This window comes from Haliotis asinina, chromosome 1 (genome assembly GCF_037392515.1).
Source record: "Haliotis asinina isolate JCU_RB_2024 chromosome 1, JCU_Hal_asi_v2, whole genome shotgun sequence".
Lineage (NCBI taxonomy): Eukaryota > Metazoa > Mollusca > Gastropoda > Lepetellida > Haliotidae > Haliotis > Haliotis asinina.
In genome coordinates, this window is record NC_090280.1 from 48,676,958 (window position 1) to 48,704,879 (window position 27,922).

Here is a 27,922-nt window from a genome sequence, read left to right on the forward strand (position 1 = left end):
CACACTGTATCAAAACTGACAGCTGAGTGTAACAGTGTATCAACACTGACAGCTAAGTGTAATACTGTATCAACACTGAATGCTGAGTGTCACACTGTATCAACACTGACAGTTGAGCATCACACTGTATCAACACTGGCAGCTGAGTATAATACTGTATCAACACTGACAGCTGAGTGTAACACTGTATCAACACTGACATAAAGTGTCACTCTGTATCAACACTGGCAGCTGAGTATAATACTGTATCAACACTGACAGTTGAGCGTCACACTGAATCAACACTGACAGCTGATTGTCACACTGTACTGACACTGACAGCCGAGTGCCACTCCGTATCAACACTGACAGCTGAGTATAATAACACTGCATCAACAGTGACAGCTAGGCATAACACTGTAGCCACATTGACATCTAAGGGTCACATTGTATCAACACTGACACTTGAGCATCACACTGTATCAACACTGACAGTTGAGCGTCACTTTGTATCAACACTGACAGCTGAGTGTAATACGGTATAAACACAGACAGCTGCATGCCACACTGTATCAACACTGACAGCTGCATGCCACACTGTATCAACACTGACCTTCAAGGTACCACTTGCAGGATGGATGGAGTAAGACACAGGAACCACTGTTAAGAAAATAACTATTTAATCAACCAATTTACATGAAACACCACATAACAATCCCCTTGAAAACACCTATCTGAAGAATGTGTTACCATGGTTATAGTCCAAACATGTTGTACAAACCTATGTAAGCCTCTGTGTGCCTATGCATATACACGCACAAGTACGCTGCCATGTCATCATTGTGAAGCAGCAGGCAAGGTAACATCAAATATCTTTAACATTGTTGTATGACATATCCAGGGCCGGCAATGACCTTCCACTCTCTGGTCAGAGGCTCTATTGAAGCAGCAGACATGTAAACATCAAATACCATCTTTATAATTGCAATATGACACAGCTAGGACCAACAATGACCATTCACTCTCTGGTCAGAGGCTCAGACATCAAATACCATCTGATAAGAGGCTCTATCATAAGTCCAATACTGTAGTATGATGGCTGATGGTAGAGATCAAGTTCAGGATGAACTAGTGCGTTTTTTTTTCCTCATCATAGTAACCATGGTTACAGAAAACTATGGCAGAACCCTAACTAACCCAGAACAAGAAATCATTTACCCAAACATCAACCTAAGACACAACTATCATGTATGTTCTGTTAGAATGTGCTTTTAAGCCGAAACATTTTATATTTTTGCAGTAACCATAGTCATACAATCAATCTTGCTTCTTCACATCTCCAGTTTTTCCCACCATGGTTGGCTCCCCTTGTAGCAGAGAGTCAACTAAATTTGATGCCAGCTGAGTATCAATACCCGAAGGTGGCCCACTGGTCAGCTGGACAGTGTCAAGGTCAATGCTGAAGTCGTCCCCCCATGTATTGGACCATCCGTCCCCAGACGAAGCAGCCTCTGCACCAACAGGTGGACCTGGAACTACTGGATCTTTCTCAGAAATATTAGCAGGATTTATCATAGTAGAAGGATCAGAATGTGTTGCACTTCCATCTCCAGCTTTTGTATGTTGAGATTTGGGAACAGTTGCTCTACCAGTAGTATCTGTGTTGGGATCAGTCATTGGATCAGTAGTATTTGAATCTGGGAATTTGGGAACAGTTGTTCTACCAGTGGTATCGCTATTGGGAACAGTTGTTTTACTGGTGGTATCTGCATCCGGAGATTTTGGAACAGTTGTTGTACCAGTAGTATTGGTGTCCGGTACAGTTGTTGTACCAAATGTATCTGTATCTGAAGATTTGGGAATCACAGGAGAGGATGGAATGTCAGATGTTGCTACAGAACTTGAGATTGGTGAAGGTGTTTCCTTGACAACAGGTATGAGATGGTTGACCTGTTTCAGCACAGCCGTCAGGTCGACCTGGCCAACAGTGCCCTGAAAGAGTGAAGAAGGGAAATAAGTGAAAACTGAACAACACACATGCCAAGAAGATTTCACATATGAACACTCCATATGTCAAGATCTCTCCACATATGAACAAGACAGCTGCCAAGAAGATCTCCCCATATATGAACAACATACATTCTAAGAAGATCTCCCTTCAAATGACCAACACACATGCCAAGAAGATCTTCCTACATATGAACAACAAACATGCCAAGAAGATCTCACCACATATGAACAACACATATTCGAAGAAGATTTCCCACATATGCTGGACAACATCAGTTAGGAATATTTGTATTTTTATGATTGATATTTTATCAGTGTGTCAATGAATAATGTAATTTTCAGAGTAAAATTGATATTTTATACTTATCCTGACTCATGCTTATTTGCTTATCTCCTTCCTCTATGCAAATATAGTGGAACACTTGAAATCCCTTGAACTACCCTTCTTTTGAAGCTGACATAGAATCACACTAACCCACAGGAAGGGTCCCCGTTTCCCACCACTCTGGTCACATGACCAGTCCTGTTTGTCACTCTCCTTGTAATTCCATAAGCCCAACATGAGAATTTCTGTGAATTCAGCATCTTTATTACAAGTACCGAGGGAATCACATCCAGTCAAACTTCTCTTCTTGTGAAGTAATCGCTGACAGGAACGTGATGATCCTGCTAGTTTCTGATGCAACAGTATGTCAAGATTCCTATCAAGACAAGTTGCAACCCTTCACATGTACAAGTATCTTCATTACCAGTACTGGAGGAATCACATCCAGTTGAACTTTTCTTGTGAAGCGATCGTTGACTGGAACATGATGATATATAGATCAGCCAGCATCCTGCTAGTGTCTAATGCAACAGTGTGACAAGATTCCTATCAAGACAAGTTGCAACCCTTCACATGTACAAGTATCTTCATTACAAGTACATAATCACTCATGCTAGTGTGTTCGAGACATGCACATGGACTCTCATTCCTTTTACTCCGCAGATCATCTTGGTCTCAAAAACTCACGTGATAAAGAGTGAGATTTAAGATACAGTCATGCACCTTATATCCAAACGCTTGTGTTTTTATTGAAATCATCTGGATAAGCGGATTTTCGGATATCTGAATCACGGGTCATATGTACAAAGAAACATACAATGACATGAACATAGTGGGCATCAGACATAATCTTTAGTGACTACACATTAGATCAGTGCATACAAATTACAGTGTCTCATACCTGTTCATGCTCGTTTGAAAAAGTCTGTCATAGCCTTCTGCACTGGCTTTGTAGAATAGCGAGCCGACTTTACTTTAAGTAACAGGTCAAGGTTCTCACTGTCGCCTGCACACTCGTAATAGCTAATCAGCTGATCATGGCAAACATGAGCTTCCTTGTGAGACATGGGTGGGGGGGGTGGCACTTGCTCAACTTCGTCATCATCATCATCATCAGCCTCGCTGTCGGAAAACACTGCTTGGAGGATGTCAGTGTCATTCAAAGACTCGCCGGTCACTTCGTCACTGTCGACATTGCAAAGTCAGTGATACCCATGCTATCTCCAAAAGTACATGCTTTTTCAATTACCATTTCGTCATTGACGGGCAAATTACGACTGGTCACATCAGAAATCCAAAGATAAACTGCTTCTTCCATCTTCTTATGTTTAGCATTCCGAGCACGTGATAACTCCGACGAACTTTCAGGAATTTCTAGCCATTTTGATTTGTCTTTTAGAATGTCACTGATTGTTGACTTGCCAATGGCGTGACCAAATTCTGTGCCGAAGTGTCTACCAAGGGTTTCTAGGCTTGCTGAGGGATACTGCTCCTTTTATCTACAAATTTCTCTCTTTTCCCCCGCTGAAATGGCATGCCGTTTATGTTTGTTTGGTTGACCTGTCATTTTGATCGACTGACAAAAACATGTTTCTCAGAGTAATTATAGTGACCTAAAAATTGACACCCCTCAAAATGAACTCAGTGTCACCCTGCTTCTCAGAGGTTACCTAATCTTCTCACGCTTCAAAGACTGCCGACTTCTTTCATGCTATGGCACGCGAGGCCCTCGGTAATCCCGTGTGTAAACATACAGTGCTCAGCCATCCGGATATATGAGACAAACTATGTACATAAATTGGTGTTTTGTATGTGAAAATGACCTTACAGTTACGGAAACCGGATTTCCAGATATGTGAGTAATTTTACAACGTTGTGAATTCGTTTTAAGGAATTTTCGTTCGGAAGGCGAGATTTCCGGATATCTGAGGTTCGGATATACGGGGCACGACTGTACACTAGTTTCTTCCTCCAACTAGATATCTATGGCAACTCTTTCTTCATGATGTCCTCAAGACTGAGTTGTGACCCTTCTTCAAGTACAAGTAACTCCTTTAACTCCTTTACATGTACAGGGTCATCAACACTCTTGATAAAAACGGGTGAGTGAAACTCAGTACCTTTGTGTAACTGTTAGTTGTTGTACAAAGAGTGGCCCAAACTGGTGAATGACAGCAACTCCTCAGTGGTGATGTCTTGTAGGCAGTCATTGGAAAACACTGGGGATGATCTCCAAAAGCAGCCCTCCATTATCATTGTAAGCGAGCTATTTCCATGCAGAGTGGGTGTCGACAACAGGGCTCTTACTTCATGTGGATTGGAAGCTCATGGAGGTTCAGGTCGTGCTGCTTTGTAGGCCCTCAGTATACCATCTCTCATCATACTTCCGTAGGTGTCTCAGTAAATAGTGGAATGAACTTGAACTTGTGTCTCCTTGACTTAGTTCAATGAAGATTTATTTTCAATGTTCTGACTGAGCATAATGATAAATCCTGTGTATCAGGAAGCCCAAGGACTGTCAGTAATGCTGGCATGTGGAATTGCTGCACTAGTTGTCCAGGCAGTTGAGTTTTGGCAATAATATCCCATTGCAGTCCTCGGTGCACAACCTCACGATGATCGGTGTCAAATCGTGTACAACTGAAGTCAAGAGCATGTATTTCTGACATCCATGTTGCCGTAGCTATGGCATGTAGAAACAGCATTATCTGTCACAACAGTTCGAAGGATGTCCGATCTAGAGGCTTGTAAGTGTCACTGGTGAGATGAAGTACAACATTCAATTTATAGCTGGTGCCTTAAACGTGCATTGCTGGTCTTCCAGCTTGAACAAACATAGTAGGATGAACAAAACCAGTACTTTCATCAGCTTGAGCCAAGGCCTCCTGGTGATGACAGTGTTCGCTAAGCAGGTCGATAGTGTAGAACTTTTAAGTCCTCTAGTATGCTGTAGGTGACATACGTAGTGACTTGAGGATGAGTGGCTTTTGTTGCAGTGAAGTCCTTCCAGTTGGTGTATGTCTCAAATAGTATCCATTTATCGTCATACGAGGAGCGAGTAGACCTATGTAGAGCTAAGGTGACTGCCTTTGTCGCTCTAGTGGAATATCCTTGATGTATGAAGTAGGGAACCTGTGCGATCATGTTGACCCTTGCTCATTTATGTAGATCGCTAATGTAGAGTTGTCAGTGTGAACCATCAGTAGTCTGTTCCTCAATGGTGCCGACCACTGTCGCACTACAATACAACTTTCATCTCCATTTGGTTGGCATGCAGAGCACGTTCATAGCTCACCCATAAGTGCTGCAACTTTGATGTCCAGGTGAGCACCCCAACCTTGTATGTAGTGATGACTGCTGCAGTTCAGCTCTGTCAAATAAATTTCTACAAGATTGCAATGGGCGTTGGCCTTCGGGCCAAATGCTGCGCTGAAGTGAGTTGACCAAGAAGACACTCCCACTGTTGTAGTGGTAATGGAGAGAGTAGAACTTGCAGTATCATAGCTTGAATCTTGTCTCAACAGATGTAATCTCTGAGTCTGAGAAAACAACTTTTCTTTCTTCTTTTGATGTAAGCCAACGATTCTCCAATCTCTATTCTTCAGTGAATGCATTTGCGAATGGTCCTAAGGGTTCGTTGAACATCGTCCCTGTGCCTAATGTCAGAGTGGTCATCATTCCGTGAATGCCTCCACACAATGATGTCACTGACAATGAGGGATGCAGTTGGTGCATCCTTGCCGCTGTAGCAGGATACATGCGAGCGTGCAGTCGCCAAATCAATGGAGAGTGCATCCTCTAAACTGCATCAAGATGATACAGCTGATTGTAAATGATGCAGATTATAGTGACGATGTTTGTGGAGCTTTCACACAGTGCACAGTCTAAAGTGAGTGAAGATCTTCTTCATCCGACAGACTTGTTGCTGCTGTTGAATCATCACACAAGTTGATCGTAATAGTTGTTTAAATGCTGCTGTGGCTGTAAATTTGCAGAAGCATATAACATGAAGGTTGCAACATCACTGGTGATGAAGGTCTAGTACATGACCTTCATCCCTAAAGTTCTGTACCTCAGGTAGTGGGAATTGAGATTCATCGTAGATGTCTCGCTCATCGGGAGGGACAATCTCATAGCTGAAGGACTACGAAAGAGCTGGTCCGTTGTTTCAGCAATGAGTTAGTAGTATTAGTAGTTGAAGACTAGTCATGGAGGACATAGATGACTTTGGTTGTCACAACTCTTTGGTTGAGATGACATCGATTCTGACGAAAACTTCTTCTGGACCTAGTTTCATATTATCCCGACGCCAGTTACCACATAGCTACCAGACGCAATAAGAATCGAATTGCCAGACATAATCTGTGAGAGCCTACATAAAATTTTTTAGCACGTATTTGAGTAGTAAAGCAATACAAACAGCTTATTTACCAAGTTCACTGTGAACACTGGAGGAACAAATAACCATGCAAGTAGGACATAATAATACAGAACACCTGCAGACAGCCATAACCTACACAAGGAGCACAATTTCATCAGTCACACTGTAATCTCACATGATGAAATACATGTTCAATAACATAAACAATCCATAAAGTTATCCACAATTTCATATCATAATGACAGTTAATACAGACCAAAGCCATATACCAAGAAAATTATGTGTCAAGGACCGAAACATAAAAGGATATTAAACGGTGTATGGAGGCTCAAGTTGCCTCCAACCATCTCATCAGGTGATGGAGGAGAGTGTGACAATCAGGGCTTGTCATATGACCAGTGTGGCAGGAAAAGAGGAGGCTTCCTGTATGTGAGTGTGATTGTACGTTCGCTTCAATTAGAAGGTAACTTCAAGGGATTTCAAGTGTTCCACTATCTTAACATAGAGGAAGGAGATAAGCAAATAAGTATGAGCCAGGAAAAGGAAAAATAACAGATCATTATTTCTATAATCCTTAACTATTTTCTCCAGTATGTTAACAATGTACATGCAAAGAAGATTTCCCTGCATATACAGTTACAGCTCTTTAAATCTCAACTACACACATACAAAGTTAGAGGGCTTTAAATCTCAACTACACACATACAAAGTTAGAGGGCTTTAAATCTCAACTACACACATACAAAGTTAGAGGGCTTTAAATCTCAACTACACACATACAAAGTTAGAGGGCTTTAAATCTCAACTACACACATACAAAGTTAGAGGGCTTTAAATCTCAACTACACACATACAAAGTTAGAGGACTTTTAATCTCAACTACACACAAAGTTAGAGGACTTTTAATCTCAACTACACACATACAAAGTTAGAGGACTTCTAATCTCAACTACACACATACAAAGTTAGAGGACTTTTAATCTCAACTACACACATACAAAGTTAGAGGACTTTTAATCTCAACTACACACATAGATATTGGGGCGTCTTTAAATTTCAACTACACAAATAAAAAGTTACAGGTCTTTAAATCTCAACAACACACATGTCAAGGTACAGTTTTTAAAACTAAAGATTTTTCACCAAACTTGCTCAAATGAATAAATATGACAAGACCATGACAAGTCTACCTACACTCACCACTTTATGGAGCTCTATGACAGACCATGACAAGTCTACCCACACTCACCACTTTATGGAGGTCTATGACAAACCATGACAAGCCTACCTACACTCACCACTTTATGGAGCTCTATGACAGACCATGACAATCCTACCTACACTTACCAGTTTATGGAGCTCTGTGACAGACACACCCAGTGCCTGAGCTAGCTGAGAAGCAGGGAAGAGCACCTGAAGGCACTTGTTGAGGTAGGGCAGGAGGTCTGTGACGTACGTTGCACAGAACTGTCCAAACTGCTCACTTTCCTTCAAGTTGAAGGTCGTCTCTTCAGCCCTGGAAACAGATCAATCCATGCACACAGTGGTTTAGAGTGAGTGAGTGAGTTTAGTTTTACGCCGCTTTTAGCAATATTCCAGCAATATCATGGCGGGGAACACCAGAAAATGGGATTCAAACATTGTACCCATGTGGGGAATCGAACCCAGGTCCTCGGCATGACGAGCGAACGCTTTAACCACTAGACTACCCCACCATCCCCAGTGGTTTAGAACATGTAGCAGGTAGACAATTGATGTAAACCTAACCAAACTTCTCTCCAATCTACAAGTAAATATACATCTGTGAATACAAAAAATATTGTTAATCTACCTCCATTAGGCAACAAAGAGGACAGGAAATAAATAAAGTCAAATCCTAGAGAGTCAAATGATGGCATCTTGAATATTATGCATAACTGAAGTACCTGCATACGTACCTGTCAGTTCTGACCATTCCCTGCTATTACTCTCATTATTTGATTTCTGGTTACACAAATACACACGTTGATTTTAAAAGGAAATTTGGTCCCATGAGATTCAAACAACAGCAATCTTGTATGCATATGCCGAAGTCAGTCAATGAGGAGTTGACTGATATAGCTAACTGATCCAATTAACAAACCAGCACAGTTCACACCTTTCACTCTTGACGGGTGAGTTCTAAATGCAAAATAGTGATTTTATGGAAATAGAAAAATTAACATGACTCGGTTAAATCGGTTATCGTCTGATGATGAAGACATAACATACTCTGCTGTCAAACCACCACCATCAGTATCGGAAGAGTTAATCTTCTGTCAAGGACTGGCAGGATTTCTTGAGTCTTTCTCATGTACAAGCAATGAATATTTTCCCACTTGGCAAGTTGGATAAATGTAAGATAAATATAAGAGAAAATTACAGAAACCAACATTAATGTCAGACATTTTTCCAGAAGTGAGTTCACCTTTTTGTTTAAACAAGATTCCAGATGTCGCTCTGTATATCTGTCGATTGCCCATAGATTTGGGATTTTCAGAGGTACATGAATTTTGCATTTCACTGTGCTAGTATTGAAATGTGTTCATATTTATATACTATTTGTTTTCATTACATGCCACCTAATGTATTGGTGTGCAATATTTTGATACGATGTGCTGAATAAAGGAATTGTTCAGTATTCGATCATCTTTTTTTTCTACCCTCATAGATATACGTATGTCTCGAATACATTGATAAGTCGAATTTATTATTTGGTCAGAAGTGATTCGTCTCATTGGAATTTGACTGTACAAAATACTTTTGGTGACAACCAACTGAATGGCACCACAGCCATAATTGTTCACTGGCATTCTAGAAGTTGGTGAGTTAATAGTGCGTGAGTTTTGTTCTACATCACTTTTAGTAATATTCCAGCAATGTCAAGGCGGGCAACATTTCACACACTGTTCCCTTGTGGGCAATTGAAACCTGAGTCTGTATTAGTACGAGAGTACTGACTTGTGGAGGAGACGATGTATTGATATGGGAATAATGACTTGTGGGGGAGACAATGTGTTGGTCATAAATACTGAGTGAGTGAGTGAGTACAGCTTTACGCCGCACTCAGCAATATTCCAGCTATATGGCGGCGGTCTGTAAAAAATCAAGTCTGGACCAAACAATCCGATGATTAACAACATGAGCATCGATCTGCCCAATTGGGAACCGATGACATGTGTCAACCAAGTCAGCGAGTCTGACCACCTGATCCTGTTAGTCGCCTCTTTCGACAAGCACAGTCGTCTTTTATCGCAAGCAGGGGTTGCTGAAAGCCTATTCTACCCCGGGGCCTTCACGGGTCTAATATGGAAATACTGACTTGTGGGGGAGACGATGTATTGACATGGGAGTACTGACTTGTGGAGGAGACGATGTGTTGGTATGGAAATACTGACTTGTGGAGGAGACGATGTGTTGGTATGGAAATACTGACTTGTGGAGGAGATGATGTATTGATATGGGAATAATGACTTGTAGAGGAGACAATCTATTGGTATGGGAATACTGACTTGTGGAGGAGACGATGTATTAGTAAGGAAATATTGACTTGTCGAGGAGACGATGTGTTGGTATGGAAATAGTGACTTGTGGAGGAGACAATGTGTTAGTATGGAAATACTGACTTGTGGAGGAGACGATGTGTTGGTATGGAAATACTGACTTGTGGAGGAGACAATGTATTGATAAGGAAATAGTGACTTGTGGAAGAGACAATGTATTGATATGGAAATAATGACTTGTGGAGGAGACGATGTGGTGGTATGGGAATACTGACTTGTGGAGGAGACAATGTGTTGGTATGGGAATACTGACTTGTGGAGGAGACAATGTATTAGTATCAGAGTATGGCATGCATTTGTTTCAGCATGCACCAACCTGAAGAAGGCAAGGATGACCCTGTTGACCTCCAGTAATGATTGCTGGAGACTGTCAGCAATTTCACAGGCGAGGTTCACTGGAGCGCAGAGACGGAGGTCATTGAAGGCCGTGAGGACATGGTTACAGTAGGCTGCTAGTGGGTAAAACTCCAGCAGAACAGTAGGAGGGTAAACAGTGCCTGGCTGACAATAAAAAGAGACACTACAGTTGGAGGGTAAACAGTGCCTAGATGGCAATGATTTCTGGTGAGGTGCAGCAGTCTTCCCGGTTCTTTTCATATCTTCACTAACAACTTTTTGGTATTAAGTACATGATCATGGCACAAGTTTCCAAACATCACTGAACTCTGCTGGTTTTACAGCCTTACAGGGAAACTAAACTGTGAGTGAAGTCATGTAATGTCCTTCACAAAAGATTTCTCTATTACAAAGCTAATTTGAAGTAAGGCTTGGTACTTCTATCTTACAACAGCTACTATATTGACAATTTTTCATCTGTGAATCAGTCGTAGTGAACACAAAGGTGCCTGTATACATCATGTACAAGGAAGTGGTAGCTCAAAACAAACACATCATTTATCAAGACATGTCAAAGGGTGTAACTTTCAGATATCATTCACACTTGGAAGGTGAATATACTGGTGCTATTTTACAACTGGCCCAGTAGTTAGGCATACATGTCCAAGCAGTGTTTGCCAAATAGTTTTCAAATTGAGTTTGCCAGTTGGGCTAGCTATGCCTACCAAATAATTCACTAGCCGTAAATTTGAATGACGAAACTAAGCAAACAATCACAAAAAGTTACAATACCATCATTTATCACGTCATAATCTTGCATGTTATAAAGTATATTATAGCATAACAAATCGGAGAGAGTGATCTATTAAAAGAATGACCCTATGAAACTTCACTATCCAATCAGGCCAGCAACTTTCAGATTTACTGGCCCAACTGGATTTTCATTAGCCACGGGTTTGCAGACCAATGGATATTTTGTAGTCTGTGTCCAAGGGAGGTAACTCTCTCAAAGCATCCTACATCTGAAGGTCAGTGGGTTGGAGTCCATTGACTCCATGCTGAGGACAATCGTACCTGTGTACCACTGCCATAGCTGCTAATGCTGCCAGAGGATGTAACTCCCAACAGATTGTAAGACTGCATGTTCTCCTCAAACCTGAAACCACAATAAACAACATTGGCCTCAGAAATTCAGGATTCTTTAATATCCTTATGATAGATACTATTACATTTCTTTCTTCAGTGGTCTAGTTTCTCCATGTGACCTTTACTGCCAGACCTTTACTGCCATTTTCGCTGTATGACTGTGCTCTGTAAAACAGTCAAGTATGGACCTGACAATCCAGTGATCAATATCATAAGAATCGACTGCTGGAACTGGATTAGCCAAGTCAGCAAGCCTGACCATGCAATCCTATTAGTCACCTCTCTAAACAGGCACATGTTTCTGAAGACCAGTTTTAACCAGGATCCTTATAGGTTTCAAAGGTTCCGGACATTTTCTTCCAAATGGAAGCAAACAAGAAGGGCCTCATAAAATCTACACTACTCACGAAAAGTTCAGACTCACTAGTGTAAATGTAGCCACTTATTTCAGTCGACTAGATTTTGCAAAATATTCCCTATTGTTTAATGGTATTGTTTACACATGAACACATGTATTGTAAAACAAATTCATAACACTGAAAAGATTTTTCTCATGAGTTCAAAAATGGTGAAACTGAGAGAAAATTGGCAAATTTTAACAAAACTTTACACCAAAATGCAGTTGTTCAAATGCACAAAATTTGCATATGCTTTGCTTTGATGTATAATCTTTCTGCAATTCATTTAACACATAACACATAGTGAGTGCTTTAAGTGAGTCCAACATTGGATGGACTAGTATATGTGACAACAGGGATAATCCTCCAACTGTCTGTCCATCAATCTTGTTGGATGAGCCAATGGATGCTATGGAGACTGACACGATTCAACTCTTGTGTTACCCAGGATATAGATGAAACCAAGACAGGTTACAGGTAACAGACCAACCTTGTGTTGGCCTCTTTTAGGCCAGCCTTGAAGTTCAGCAGCGCTGCTTTCTTGAAAATGGGTGGCAAGAGACCACGGAAGTCAGCGCCAACTCGGCTAAAGCTCAGTCCAAAATACATACACTGCCCAAGGAGTGAATCTAGTCTCCCTCCAACTCCACGTTCAAGATCTGTCTCCAGTGTACTCAGAAACTGGGACACCTGGAAGATACAGAAAACATCAGTTGGACGGAAAGTAACACCTGCTGGTCACTCTCTAGTGTACTCAGAAACTGGGACACCTGTGGGATATACAAAACATCAGCTGGAGGGAAAGTAACACCTCCTGGTCACTCTCTAGTGTACTTAAAAACTGGGACACCTGTGGGATACAGAAAACATTGGTTGGAAGGAAAGTAACCCTTGCTGGTTACTCTCTAGCACACTCATAAACTGCTGTAAATTGAGAATCCAGAGAAAACCTGATGTCTCACCTTCTGCACCACCCAGCCGTGGAAGAGGGCAGTCTCATTGATTGTTTCGTCTCGAGCTGTAGTGAGGAGTGGGTCCTCATCGGAGAATATGGCTCGATACTGTGTGATGATGTCAAACAGATGAACACGACTTAACTCGATGGTCTTGGTAATATGGGTGTATGCTGAAACAAGGATGGATACATGTGTATGTAATGGTGTATATCGGAGTGTGTGCACATATGTGTAGGTGTGTGTCTGAATGTGTGCACTTGTATCAGTGTGTGTGTACTCGTATCAGTGTATGTGTGTGTGTGTGTCTCTGTGTCTGTGTCTGTCTGTGTGTGTGAGTGAGTGTGAGTGTGAGAGATGTCATATGTCATGTGCACATGCATGTGTGTGTATATATGTGCATCTATGTACTCACGGTCATCTTTAGGAATGGTGTCTAGTATTCCCTGGAACCAGGCGTCTCGGGCCTACAAAGAGAAACAACGAAGCTGGTATCAGAGAGGTCATGTCAGTGTGAATCACATAACCCTATTGTTAAATTTGAGGCAGCTTATCTGGAGACACATTTCAGTTGTGCAATATTTCAGCTACATAAAGGCAGTCTGTAGATCATGCAAGGACAATGTGACAATAAAGCAGAATACAGTGTTGTCAGTGTAGGGTGAAGTTGAAGTCAGGGTGTTGTCAGTGAAGGGTGAGGTTGAAATTAGTGTAGGGTTAATGAGGGGTGAAGTTGAAGTCAGAGTGTTGTCAGAGTAGGGAGAGTTTGAAGTCAGAGTGGGGTTAATGTGAGGTCAGGTTGTCACTGTGTAGGGTTGGGATGATGTCAGACTGAAGTGAGACTGAGGTCAGTGTAGATCAAGATGGACTAACCTGGAGGAACTTGATGCGAAGCTCAGCCTCTGTAAACACATCCATCCTTCGTAGAAAGCCAATGACGCGAAGACACGCTGGCAGCTGCAGGTTTGTCCGCAGCTGGTGAATAAGCTGGTTCAACATAAGTTGTGTCGACGTCTTCACCTCCTCCACGATGCTCTGGAATTACAAATAGGATATATACAGAAAAGGTTCCAGCGGAAAACTGGAAGACTATTTCCATACAATACGAAAACACTCACTCATTTTCATAGGGATCATCCTTGGGGTACATAAATGTATTTTCTGCTGCCGGAAAATGTCACGCGACAGTTGTATCAATGTTTTAATAAAATATTGTACTATAAACAAAAAGTCTTTTTTGTTCATTATACGGCCCCTCACCAGTGAGTGACCCCTCTGCCGCACATGTGCAGGCAACCAGGTAAGCATCCAAGCCCGCAACCCGCAACCAGGTAAGCATCCTTCTGGTGAGGATTTCATTTATATCTGAAGCTCTTCTTCCGAGACGCAGCCTACATCCAAGTCTGCAGTCTGGCTTCGGTCACTTGGCAGGAGTAGGAAGAGGAATCGCGCCGCCAAGGCAAGGGGAAAGAGTGGACCTCTTCGTCTAGCTCCCTACAGCCTTTTCACAGTCGCAGGGAGTCTGCCGCGATCCCTCGTTAGATACGGCGGTTGTTCCCGCAGGGCAGTCCCAATCACTTCCAGTGTTACACGGGATGCCCTCTTGCCTCACGTCCCAGTGGGTGGTCGCCTCTCTCTCTTCCAACCGGAATGGGAGAAGGCAACGCGAAATCCTTGGGTGCCGTCCAGCATTCATGGTAGCCATCTACCACTGTGGAATCGAGGCCCACCTGAGTTTGTCAGCATAAGGCACACTCCGGTGCCGCCCTGTCCGATCAAGGTGGGTACTCTGCGAGGCGAGGTTCAGGCTTTGCTGGATAAGTCCGCAATACATCGTATGTCCCCAGGCGAGGAAGAGGCGGGATTTTACTCCATGTACTTCCGAAGAAGGACGTCAGGTTCTGTCCCATTCTCAACCTCAAGGGGTTGGACCACATGACAGAAGTTCCAAGATTGAGACACTTCCCTCCGAGATGTCCGCTGGTCAGCCCGGATATTGGCCTCAAGGATGTGTATCTTCATGTGCCGATACACCCCTCGTTTAAGAAGTTCTTCCTGTTCTCTTATAACTGGGTGTGTTACCAGTTCACAGTTCTCCCCTTCGACATCTCCACGGCCCCAAGGGTGTTCACCAAACTCCTGATAGTGCCAGATAATCTAGCCAGTTCGCAAGGAAGGCATTGTCACCCTTACCTGGATGACAGTTGCTCAGTGCGCTATGTCAACCAGGGATTCTAAATTCTACTCATGCAGTGATAGATCATCAACCTCAAGAAGTTTGACCTGGTACCCACCCAGGACTTGGTCTTTCTCAGGGCAATGTTCACAACACATCAGGGTCTAGTGTCTTTGTCCCCCGACCGGCGTCAGCAGAGTACGGGAGATGGTGTCTTTCTTCCTCTCACAGCCGCAGGCACCCATGCGAAATTGGCTTTGTCTCTTGGGTCACATGGCAGCAACTGTCTCTGTGGTATGGCAGGCGCGGTTGAGGATGTGACCCATTGAGCAAACTTTGGCGAGTCTGTGGGCTCACTAAGAGTTTCTTGCAAGGGGGTCCCTTTGGCGCTCCCAACCCCAGCTCTTACAGTTCAAACCGATGCGTCCCTCATGGGCTGGGTGGGCATTCTGGGCAGTCTGTCGACGTCCACACACTGGTCCGCGAAGCCAGTTTTCACATCTAGCGCTTTCTGGATCAAGTCAGGGCAAGGTGGTTTGTCTTCAGTTGGACAACCATACAGCCATGACTTACATCCTGAAGCAAGGCGGCACGTTGTCCCAAGCGCTCCTTCGGGAGACATGGGATTTCCTCCTCTGGTGTGACAAGTACAAGTGTCAGATGATTCCCGGGGCTGATCTCCCGGGGCTGGGAAACATCCCTGGGTTCCCTCCCAGCTGTCCAGGTAGCCAGCCCGGCTGCTTATGCTTCTAGCATCGCTTTGGTTTCCAGTAATTCTCAGGTTTCTGGCTCAGCCTCCTGTTCTATTACTTTTGCAACTGGCCACTCTCACTCCAAGGATTCAGTGGGTGGTTTGGCCTCTGGCAGGTCTAGCCTCGAGGCACGCGGGATTCCTGCGGCCGCTGCAGACACAATTCTCTTCAATCCGCCTCCCTGCAATTTTGTTCACTGATTTATTCAGCAGAAGGAATGATGATACGGGCTTGGATGCTTACCTGGTTGCCTGCGCATGCGCGGCAGAGGGATGACTCCACATGGTGAGGGGCCGTATAATGAACAAAAAAAACTTTTTGTTTATAGTACAATATTTTATTAAAACATTGATACAACCGTCACGTGACATTTTCCGGCAGCAGAAAATACATATATATACCCCAAGGACGATTCTCTACAAAGAATTGGAAACCTCTTTGTCTAAATTTCGATTATGATCACTGCAGCAAAACCAGTCTAGTTATCATAAAAGATCACTGATTGGTTTGCCTATAAATACCATCAAATGTCATCAATTCTTTTACACAATAGCTTGCATTGTTTGTGCTGGTTGTAAACACAGTCATAATGGCAACCAAGAGAGGCCATGAAACATTCTGTTAACTAGGACGGCTAATACAAAGTTATGAGTTTGAATTATTTAACAGTTGATTGTTCAAGCAAATTCATGAGCTCTGCTACTCACAATGATGACTGGGATAGCGGCATGCTTCTTCTCCAGTCTGCGCACATGAGCTGCCAGTTCCAGGGCTTCCTCATAGTAGCCGTTCCTAACACACGTGTCCATCAACTGGGGCATCTCTAGCACCTCGAGCAGCTGTGTGTGTCGTTGCAGGGTCAGCGTGTTCATTCTCCGACTGCAAACATACAAACATGACACCAGTGTTGCTCTGGGCAATATTTAAGATGGAATTTACCAGTTTACTGATCCTAGATTTGCTTGGTCCTGGTCAGCAAATAGATCCAGATTTTAACTGGGCCCTATCGGTAATTTGAGCACATGGTTCATGATATTTATTAAGCATTCAAAATCGATGGATTTAAAAATTTGTTTGTTTTGCTAATACAGTTTGAACCATGAAGCCCAGTCCTACGCAGTGGTGTTTTGAAAAGTGTCCCTGCGGACAATGTAAAATTGTTAAAATCTAAATATTTTAGATAGGTCTATAGCATATTACCTCAAGCCTCGCTTAGTAGGAGATCTGACGGAGTTGAATTACTATTCAATCTTGAATGGCTACCTCGCAATTGACGACTGTCATGATACGGAATATCTGGATCTCCTCACTGCGCACTCGCACAGACTCCCCCAAAACATCACTTTTATTTCTCGATCTGAAGAGTCCGTAGTGGGGAGGAGCATCCAGTGTTGGGAGGGACTAAACACACTATGGTAAGGTAAGTATTTAAATATCTAAAATATTTAGAATTTAACAAATTTTTTACTTACCTTACCATAGGTCTATAGCATATGGATACAACAGACAGGACGGTGGTGTAGGACTCCAGAGAACCGTAAGTGTCTTAAGATCCCACATATGCCTTGGGGCAGCCGGACCACTACTACTTCCCTCTGCATACCGATCTGCCGCAACGACCTCTCGCGAAGGTCACTGGAACCAGAATCAGAGTAGTAGGTCACGTACTAACCAACTTCTAATGGTCCAAAAGACTGCAGCCCCTCCAAATCTTTCACCGCTAAGTTCCGCAAGTAAGGTCTATCAGCGGTCGCCCGTGATTCTGACATATGAGCTGAAATATCTCCGGGTGAAGCATCCATTCAGCCTGGGACGGCGTCCCTGGTCACAAGAGTGCATCGGCTAGGTACATTTCTGCACCCTGGAATATGACAAGCTCTGGCTTCGATGCTGTTTGCGTCTAGGATGCTGGCTAGGCGAAACATCTGATCCAGTAGGGACTTGGATCTGGTTGTCCCTTGTCTCGAAATCAGCCACACCACCGTTGTGGTGCAGTATCGACGTCCAGTGACTTACAACTAAAATCACTGCTTCCAGCTCAAGATGTGCCAGATTGCTTCTGCTTCAGACCAGAGCCTTGAGGATGTTCAATCGCTTAGGTGCACACCCCAACCATGGAGCGATGCGTCGACAAATAGTTTGTGGTCCTGCACAAACTTGGTCAAACAAACTCTGTCGCAGACGTTCGACTTGATCGTCCAGCAGCGCAGGTATTGGTACAGATGTACTGGAAGCAACAGGCGCATCGCAACATCGTCTGCCTGTATGTATGGGAGGAGGTACCTCTGCAGCGGACGCAGCATCAGACGCCCCCTGTGTGTTAAGTCCTGCACCGACGTCAGAAGGCCCGACAGAGACTGCCACTCTCTGAGACGCAACAGTTCTGACAGTCCCCTCGCTACGAACCAGAAGACCTTTTCCCATCGGTCCACCGGGATCCGAACACAATCGTACTGTGTCTGGAAAATGCTCCCGATAAACACCAACTCATGCATGGGCTGTAAATGCGACTTTTCCCAGTTGATCATCCACCCTAACTGTTCTAGGAGACGGATGGCAAAGTCTAGCTGTCTGCGTAGCAACTGAGGTTCGAACTGGTTGAGCATGGTCTATATATGGGTCAAACTCTATCTGCCTGAGATAAAGAAAACGACTGATAAGTGTTGTGATTCTGGTAAATAGCCACGGTGCAGTGAAAATGCCAAACGGCAGGACTTGCCACTGGTAATGTCGACCCTCTAATACAAACCTCAGAAATTTCCTTGAGCCCGGTAGATGGGGACGTGCAGGCAAGCATCTTGTATTTCAAGACGGCACAGCCACATTCCCAGGGTCAACTTGAGGCGCAAATGTTCTAGAGACACCATCTTGTAATGCGGAGGCTCCATCAAGTAACGGTCGTTGAACGCTGCCATGTTGTGAATCATGCGATGTTTGCCGGAGTCTTTCTTCGGAATGAGGAAGACCGGAGAATAGAATCCTGGCGAGAGGTGTGGGTCCAGTTCTCCTCGATGGCAGATTTCCTTTACAGCACTTCGATGTTGTCCCTCAACAACGGACATTGTATGACTGGTAGTCTGTAGCCCTTTTTAAGAATTCTGGTAACATAGGGATCCAGGATGGACAAGTTCCTCCAAAAGATGCCCAGTCTGCCACTTACTGGCGTAGGGAACACTGGCACACCTGTGGGCGGGAGGTCCCAGTCGTGACAGGTGACACCCTCAACGTCTTGAATAGGGGCGCTTCCCCTTCCCTCTACCAGGTGCTGGCTTGCGGCGATCGGTTGTTGCGAAACCCTGTCTGCGACCTCTTGTGAAGGCAGATCTGACGGAAGCTATCCCTGGGATGTAATGTCTCTTGCCTCTGTCGCGCGTTCCCGTTTTATCACGAAAGGCAGATGAGAGGGCTTCAAATGCTGACAAAAATACCTCCATGTTTGTTAATTCAGCATGTTCCTTGCACACCTCTGGAAGGTGAGGGCTTGTGAGGAGAATTGAATTCTAATCGGACACCGTTTAAACTCTTCCTGCCATGAACACGCATCCAAAAATCCCATCCTGCGCACGACTGTCGTCATTGCCAGCACTGTCCAGACATGTCCTAACAGGTCATGTAACACTTTGCCTTGCCAAAGGAATAGTGATGACAGATGTTCCAATCGGGACTCGTTAGGTTCTGTTAAGTCCACAGCTGCTGCTGAAGTAGCTGATGCTAATGCTGATACAGGTTTTAGGATGCGCTGCAACGCAGAGTCAATTTCTTGTAACTTGGAGTCCTGAACCTTATAAGAGGTGGAGGAAGATAGTCTTCTAATGGCTTTGTCCAACACCGCCCCGGAGTCTGCAAAATCCAGACTATGCACCTTGTAGTCTTGTTTCTTAGACTTGGGCACTCTGATTGTAGCATTCAAAGATAGCTTGGGAAAGTCATCATTCAACAAAGAAATGGCATCAGCCACCATAGGATGTGCAGGATCAAAAGTTCGGTTCCCACCCCAATAGCCCTAGCGCTGCCTACCCCTGACGATGGGGAGGTTCACTCCAGGAGCCTATCAGTTATCCAATCATAAATAGCGGACAATGGCAGGTACAATCCCTCTTCCTCCTCCAATTGTGCAGGGTCCTCCTCACAGTCTGCTTTCTATGTGTCATCTGTCTGACACGAGGAGGTGACGCTGATCAGGACCGCAAACGCCAACTCCTGCGACTGCGGTGGAGGGATCTGGCCCTACAATCCGGTGACCTGGATGGCAAACGACGTCGTTGACAAACACTGGATGAACCACTCCGTGGACTTCTGGATCGAGACCTTCTGACGCCTGAACATCCTGTTCTCCTCCTATTATTAGCCAGTCACGGCACCCCATGGCACTCCAAACGCTGGTATTGGTATCAGCGTCGGAATCGGCATCGGCATCAGTAAGTGAATGATTCTGATTCTGATTCTCCACTCGAACAGCAGTGTCTAACGCCGCTCCAGGTATCTCCAATGTAGACTGCATCTCCGGTGTACACGGAAGAGATAACCTTGAACCAGACAAGGATGCAGGAGACTAAGACATTTTTCTTAATTTCTGTGTCTTCCTCTTCCTCACTACCGCCAAGTATGCCTTGAATTCTGGAATAGATAGTCTCGAGCACACTGTACATTGCTGCAGGAGGGAGCAGGACGCAGCAGCACTGTCCGGGCAGGATGGGTGCGGGTCCTTGCCGGACTTTAAGCCTTTACAAACTTCACAAAAGTGGCGTGTCATGCACAACAACTGTAATAAACCGAATTATAAACCTCTTGAAATGATTTCTCTTTATCTTGTAGGTTCCATCAAACATGATGAAAACCTCAAATGCATCTTAGTTCGAGGAAGTACCAGGGACTTCTACATGAAAACCTGGGGACTTGGTAATTACCTCTATTACTTTATGTAGAATTTTTTACCAAGTACCTAGGCCTTCATGTGGAAGTCCCTGCATCTTCCTCGACGTAAAAACTACAGGTATACAGTCTTAACGAATGCAATAAAAACAAAACCAACAGTATTTCTGTACAATCAGAAATTGAAATTGAAAGTAATGTTTCATCTGGTCAGTTTTCCTCCCTCCTGTGGAGAGACAGAGTCCGGTGTCTCCTCCTCTGTGCGTCTCGCTGTGTCTTCTCTGGCCTTTTTAGTTGTCAGGATATTCGAGAGACCGTACTTCTGTTCATCAGAAGAACGCTTGTAGGTATGGAGAGCGGCACTTCTGTGTCCTGAAAGAAAAACTTAACTGTTAAGTATTTAGAAAATGTTCTTACTACTTGAATTATGTAAACCTAGTGTTAACAGTTTTGAGTGAGTGAATTATTGTTTAACGCCTCTTGGGCAATATTTCAGCCATGAGCGTCAATGAGACAATTGAAATGAAACATTACATGATATCTAAATATAATACTGTAATATGTACTAAATTTGTACGAAACTTATCCTTCCAATTAGCCAATAACATTGTCATAGTTAAAGGGAACTTGCCTGTAATTTCGCAGACCTGCTGTTTTTCAACGTTTGCTTGGTAGAGCCTCATCATTTTCTATTTCAGCAACCGACAGTGTTTCTGTTTGAGTAAGGAAAATTTTGTCTCCCTCCTCTCTCAGTGACATCTTGCCATTGAATGATAGCTGAGCGTTCGACTAGGCCACGTGGTTGATGACTCCTGCACGTGCACTCCGTGACTGTACGACCCTGTTTACCTCGAGTCTATTCTCTATAGCGTGCCAATACGGAATCGATTCGCTATAACGCTGATTTTCCCTGAGTTGTGTTATTCTGCTTATTCACTGATTCATTTTTCACCAGATCGGTTTATAAAATGGATCAAACTCTTCTCCTTGGTTTTGCTAGCACATGTAAACCCTTGGAGTCGGGAAAAATACCTCGGGCCTTCGGCCTTCACTATTTTCCCTCCTCCGCAGCTTTACATGCTCTACCAAAACCTCGGAGGCGTGTTTGATCCTACACATAACAGTGTGATAATAAGGGTAGAAGAAAAATCACCCCTTCCTACATAATAGACTGCTCCACTCCCCGTGCAACAGCATGCTTGCAATAGACAAGTGAAATAGCTGCCACTTGGAAAGGAACAGCAAAATTTACACTAAATACCATGCTAAGTAATACAAAACTTTATAGGAGACACGCTACTGTGCCTCGTACGAGGTAGCCGACAAGTGTACCATAATGTAAACATACGTTAAAATCGACACAGAGATTGAAAGATATACATACCACACAGAAAAGTCCTGAAAGGAGTAGTGTAAAGGCGTAGAAAGGTGAAACTCTTTTGGTTCTGAAAAGTTTTTTTACAACCCAAACGCGTCTAGATCAGACGACGCTTGAAGTGAAAGTGAAGTTTTAGGGGAGTCTGCATGTGCAGTGGGGAGAACCAGATACTTCCCTATCATGACAGTCATCGATTGTGATGTAGCCATTCAAGAATGAATAGCAATTCAACTCCGTCAGATCTCCTAAGCGATGCTTGAGGTAATATGCTATAGACCTATGGTAACGAAAGTAAAAAATTAATAAAATGAGTTTGGGATAAAGAACTGCCTCCAAAAGTGTCACTGTTCAATCATCAACTACAAACACACAAACGTAACACCAGAGATGCCAATCCTGAATCAAATGAAAATGGAGTCATGTTTTGTTAAAAGCAATTCCTGAACCAAAAGCAATTCCTGAGCCACTGAGGTGTGAGTTTAGAGGTAGGCTTGAGTGGGCTTAGACCCTTTGACAGTAGGGGTCTAGCGGTGCCTCCCCTATGAAAATCTTAAGATTTAGCTGGGAATAAATACTTCACCAGATAATACTTAACTGAAATGAACATACACGGTTTGCTAGTTACAGTCAACTCTTGTTTATCCGACACTTGTGGTTGCAGAGAAATATGTCGGATTAAGGACCATGTTGCTTTAATGTATTTGTGTGGAAATATCAATGTTTACTAAAGGTCATGATCATCATTCTGTTGTCAAACGTTTCCTGTAGATCTAGGAAATCTTCAATGAGTTCATTTTCAAGGATGATCTGGCTGTCAGTGGGTGTGAGAACTTTTGTGTGGCACCACCAGTTGCAGCCTCAATATCTCCCGGGCGTACGTTCAAATAAGTTTCCACTATACCCTGGTCGCATCTACGGGTCGGCCCGATAATTCTATTACCTCCCTTTACTTGCTCCACATTCACACAGCAGCCAATAAGCTAGGGAGCCGTTTTCACTGAGCTTGCCAGTGTCAACAAAGGTAGCAGTGGCAGTTGCGATGGTTTGCTTGCAATGCGACTCAGATTGGGGGGAAATCATACAGACAAAGCAGACCAGCAGTTGATGATTGTCGGCTGCTTCACATCCCTCCATGCTGATCGAATGAACAGTAGGGCTTGTTTTGTGTCCAGTGGTAAAGGTGTGTCTGTGCTGGCATTGTCAAGATGAAATGTCATCGGTTACCTCTTGTACAGAAGTTTGATCTTCTTTATTATTCTGACATCTAGGGGCTGAAAATGGGATGTTGTATTGGGAGGCAGATAATGAAGCTGGACATTGGTTAGATCCACAGAGGCACGGGATGGGGTGTTGTCTACCAGTAATATCACCTGTCATCGTTGTCTGCATATATGCTTGTCAAATTTCACAAGCCAGTCTTTGAAGATCAGTGCTGTCATCCAAGACTTCTTGTTTGCATACCAGTGAGACACAGAATTAGGATCAAAAATTCTACCAAAACACCTTGGCTTGTTGAATTTCCAAATTACCAGTGGTTAGGGTTTGTCAGGGCCTGATGCATTCACCACAAACATAACAGACACAGGGCAAGTGCTGAGTGTGGAATATAGTTCTATTTTGTAAAACAAGCCAGTTTCATCACAGTTATACATGTCTCACGGTTGCGTTGATTGTTGGATTATCAAATGTTTTTACAAAGTATTTACAATAATCACTCGCGAGATCGGAATGTGAGAGTCAGAATGCGAGAATGAGCTTAATTATCACCGTTTTGAAAGGTTCCCTAATTTTGAGTCAAATTAACGCAATTGTTGGATTATTGAGTGTCAGATAGACAAGAGCTGACTGTACTAACATTCTTTTCGTAGACAAATTGGAAAGTGGAGTTGGCAGTTAAAAATCGGAGTAACTCCTCTAAAACTGGAGTGGGTGGCATCTCTGTAACACCAGTAGTGCTGCAAGGTCAGTATATACATACACTAAATGTAGTACAGTGTGGGCTCAACTCATAGATGATGTGTGGACAAGGCGAATAACTTTGGACCAGAAGGTTTTTGGTTTTAATCTCAGCATAGGACTTGGAGTGAGTGAGGTTACTTTTACGCTGCACTCAGCATTATTCAAGCTATATGGCGGCAGTCTGTAAATAATCGAGTCTGGACCAGACAATCCAGTGACTAACAACATGAGAATCAATTTGGGAATTGGGAACCGATGACACATGTCCACCAAGTCAGCAAGCCTGACCACCCGATCCTGTCAGTCACCTCTTACAACAAGCATAGTCACCTTTCATGGCATGAGACTTGGAACTTTCACAAACACCAGTGTCCAAAAGACTTATACCTGAAGCTGATCTCCTGGGCCTTCTTCACAACATTCTGACATTCGTCAGAGAAGGGAGGCAACTTGGTCAGCAGGTTGTCCACATGCTTCTCTATGATCTGGAACTGAGGGAATATATAAAATAAATATACATGAAATACATTGAAGACAAACATATGTCTACTGAATGCACAAAATTTGCACTTACAACAACCAAATGCACTTCAAATTGCATGTTCACTTCAAGCAAATATATCCACTAAAAGACTAAGATGGTTGTACATACATCTTCGAAGATTTCCTTGGAGCAGTCAGCTGTGTGGATGAAGGTTGTATAGTTGTGGAAGGCGAGGTCCTGTGTCTCAGACAGGATTTGGGATTTCTCCTCCGCAAGTCTGTCTGGCTCTCGACTGAGACGCTCCACGCCACATGAGCTGAGCTCAATCAGATACTGCACAAAGTCCGGGTTGTCCTGCCAACTGTCTGCAACACAACTCAACACTCAGTGAAGTCTCCAGGAACCAATGTGCAGTAGAACAGGGTGTAATCTTAAACCAGAACATTTTGATAAGCAGGCATTTCTATCATGGAAAAACTGTTGTCAGTGTAACTGTTTGGCAAGACTGCATAATAATGGATACCGGCAGCCATTTTTGACATGACACTAAACAATTAAGAGGCATCACATTACTTTTCAGCTCACATATCCACTGGCCAGAGTCTGGTTTGCTTGTGTTAAAACACATTCTAAGTACTGCAAAATACTGGATACCTGCTGCCAACTTTGACGTGACACAAAGCAATTAAGTGGCATCTCATTACTTTTCAGCTCACATATCCACTGGCCAAATCCTGGTTTGGTTGTGTTTAAACACACTTTAAATACTGCAAAGTACCGGATACCTGCAACCACCTTTAACATGACACTAACAATTAATTGGCATCACATTACTTTTCAGCTCACATATCCACTGGCTAAATTCTGGTTTGGTTGTGTGTAAACACACTCTAAGTAAAAGCTGAATACACACATCCATTTGACTATGCTTTTCAAAAACTGATGGCCTTTTTGGTTGCAACTGCAACAAAAAAACTTGTCTTTTTTTGTTGTGAGCAGGGAATACACAGGATTGACAGTGGTGGAAAGATGTGTTTATACAAAATCTTGTTCACAATTTACCTATTTAATTAGGTAATCCTGGTCTTTGTTTCATAAATGAAGAGAGATCAATTATATTTGACGTAAAACAATGTACTGGTATTTATATTTATTTTTATTTCCTTTACAGTGTGTCTATGCTATCAGTAAAGCATACGACCAAACAGGAATTTGACCAGTGGATATTTATATACGCTCTGCACATGCACACAGCAAGTCGAAAATTAATGTGAAACCAACAAATATGGCTGGGGGTATCCAGTATTCTGAATAAGTACCTAACTATTCACCTGTGATAGGAAACTGAAATAATAATGGTTTCACAAAAAGCAAGTCATTTGCATTTCACTATCTGATAAGTAAATGTCTGTCAAAATCACTGATCTATTTTGCGATTATAAGTGCATAAGACTTGGTGTTCGGTAAGACTTCTGCCCATATTCCCCCTTAAATTTCCTTCTAGTCAAATCGTATCACCTGAGTATATATATTCCTCATCTGATACTAAAGAGTTTTTAAAAAGTTTCTTCAATTTTATTTTAACATACTGAAACACATATCCAACTACTACTCACTGTCTATTCTACTTCTATAATTCAAAGTGCACACTGACAGTTCTAGGGATAAGGAGAACGTCCTCTTGACAAACGCAACAAACGCCCAAACTTTTGCTAAAGCATAGAAGAGATCTTCAAAATTGTGAATCGAGATCCATCGCTGTCATTCATTGCAAAATACTCCGCGTATGTTCACCATGGAGAACGTCTGTGGCATTGACAGCTCTCATACCTACACTAGTGACTAGACTGACTAGTACAGGCGACAGAGGCTAAAGTTGGGATGCAAATGCACGCACTCAGAAGTACTTTCGAGGGGATAGTTTGTCTTACGATCTTCGCCAGTGTGAACTAGTGTTAGAATTCTGTCATGACAACACGACAAAGCGTGCCATTACTACCTGGAAATGCATCCTTGAAAATAGATGTCAGAATGTTTTCGTCTTCCACGTCGAGAGTCGCCATTTTGTTATACCATACTATTATCTCCACGACTACTTTTGTATCAAGTGGCCGTCTGTACTTTAAATATTACATTGATCTAAACATTCCAAACGAATAGATAGTTGAAACTTGCAATTGATTCTGAATTACACACTATACATATACAGCAGTTGTGACTAAGAAAGTTGGACGAAAAAAAACGAGATATAAGTTAAAATGACCACTGCGCTCAGCAACTGTTTTTCAGTAGATAATGATAATAAAAGCAATATAACAAGTGACACGAATCCCTTTTTTCACATCAACATTACCCTACTTTCAAAGAGAGTGTTTCTACTCATAATAATGTTTCCTTTACTATGCAGGATATCTGAGTGATAATATACAGAAGGAAAGAAGTTATCGTTAAAAGGGATAAAAAGGGTCGGAAAAAGAGTCAAAAGGACCGGGACTAACAATAAAATGGGTCGAAATGAAAACCCCGTCTAAAAGGCGGGTTAAAATTTATTTACTATTAAATAAATTACATAGTAAAATAGTGTTTGGTTTAATGTTGGCATTTTAATTGGAATTTGAACATGGCTCCTTCATTCAATGTCATGGTTTTTTCGTATGGAACGTTTGTTTTTGTTGTAATTTTTTAATCCAAATGAAATTAAAACATGGGATGTTTGTTTTTGTTGTTGATGCAAGTTTTTAGTCGAAAGGTAATTAAAATATGGCATGTTTTGTTGTTGATGCAAGTTTTTATTCCAAACATAATTAAAACATGGGATGTTTGCTTTTTGTTGCTGGTGAAAGTTTTTAATCCAAATGTAATGAAAATATAGCCACAGGCCCATAGCAGAAACAGGTAAACTTGTTTCAGTCCAGGTAAGAGCTCAGGTGAGAAGTATGTGTCCTATTGATTCCTATTTAGAAGTAATTAAATTCCTAATTCCGTAATTGTTATTTGGAGATGTTAACGAATCGAATTGATTCTTAAGTAGATCAATCAACCCTGTTGTTATAGGTGAACAAGACTGCATCACAAGACCTGTTGTTATAGATGAAGAATTATGAACTGCATTTTTGACAATTTGTTCAAAAATGATATGCCCCAAGTATTTTTAATGAACTTGTGTGAATTATGAACGTTTGCACGGTGTGT

General features: G+C 42.7%; 1 protein-coding gene across 1 annotated transcript; it reads right to left on the reverse strand.

The window, feature by feature from the left end:
- Positions 1 to 42: 42 nt before the first annotated feature.
- Positions 43 to 26,818, reverse strand: LOC137292436 (conserved oligomeric Golgi complex subunit 8-like). Its single transcript, XM_067823831.1, has 12 exons — positions 26,730 to 26,818; positions 24,899 to 25,095; positions 24,634 to 24,737; positions 16,745 to 16,916; positions 13,983 to 14,144; positions 13,525 to 13,576; positions 13,119 to 13,282; positions 12,647 to 12,846; positions 11,687 to 11,768; positions 10,593 to 10,777; positions 8,043 to 8,211; positions 43 to 1,971 (listed from the first exon to the last, which is right to left on the reverse strand). Exons 1-12 carry the CDS (start codon positions 26,791 to 26,793, stop codon positions 1,297 to 1,299), a joined length of 2,226 nt encoding a protein of 741 aa, XP_067679932.1. The 5' UTR covers positions 26,794 to 26,818; the 3' UTR covers positions 43 to 1,296.
- Positions 26,819 to 27,922: the final 1,104 nt, after the last annotated feature.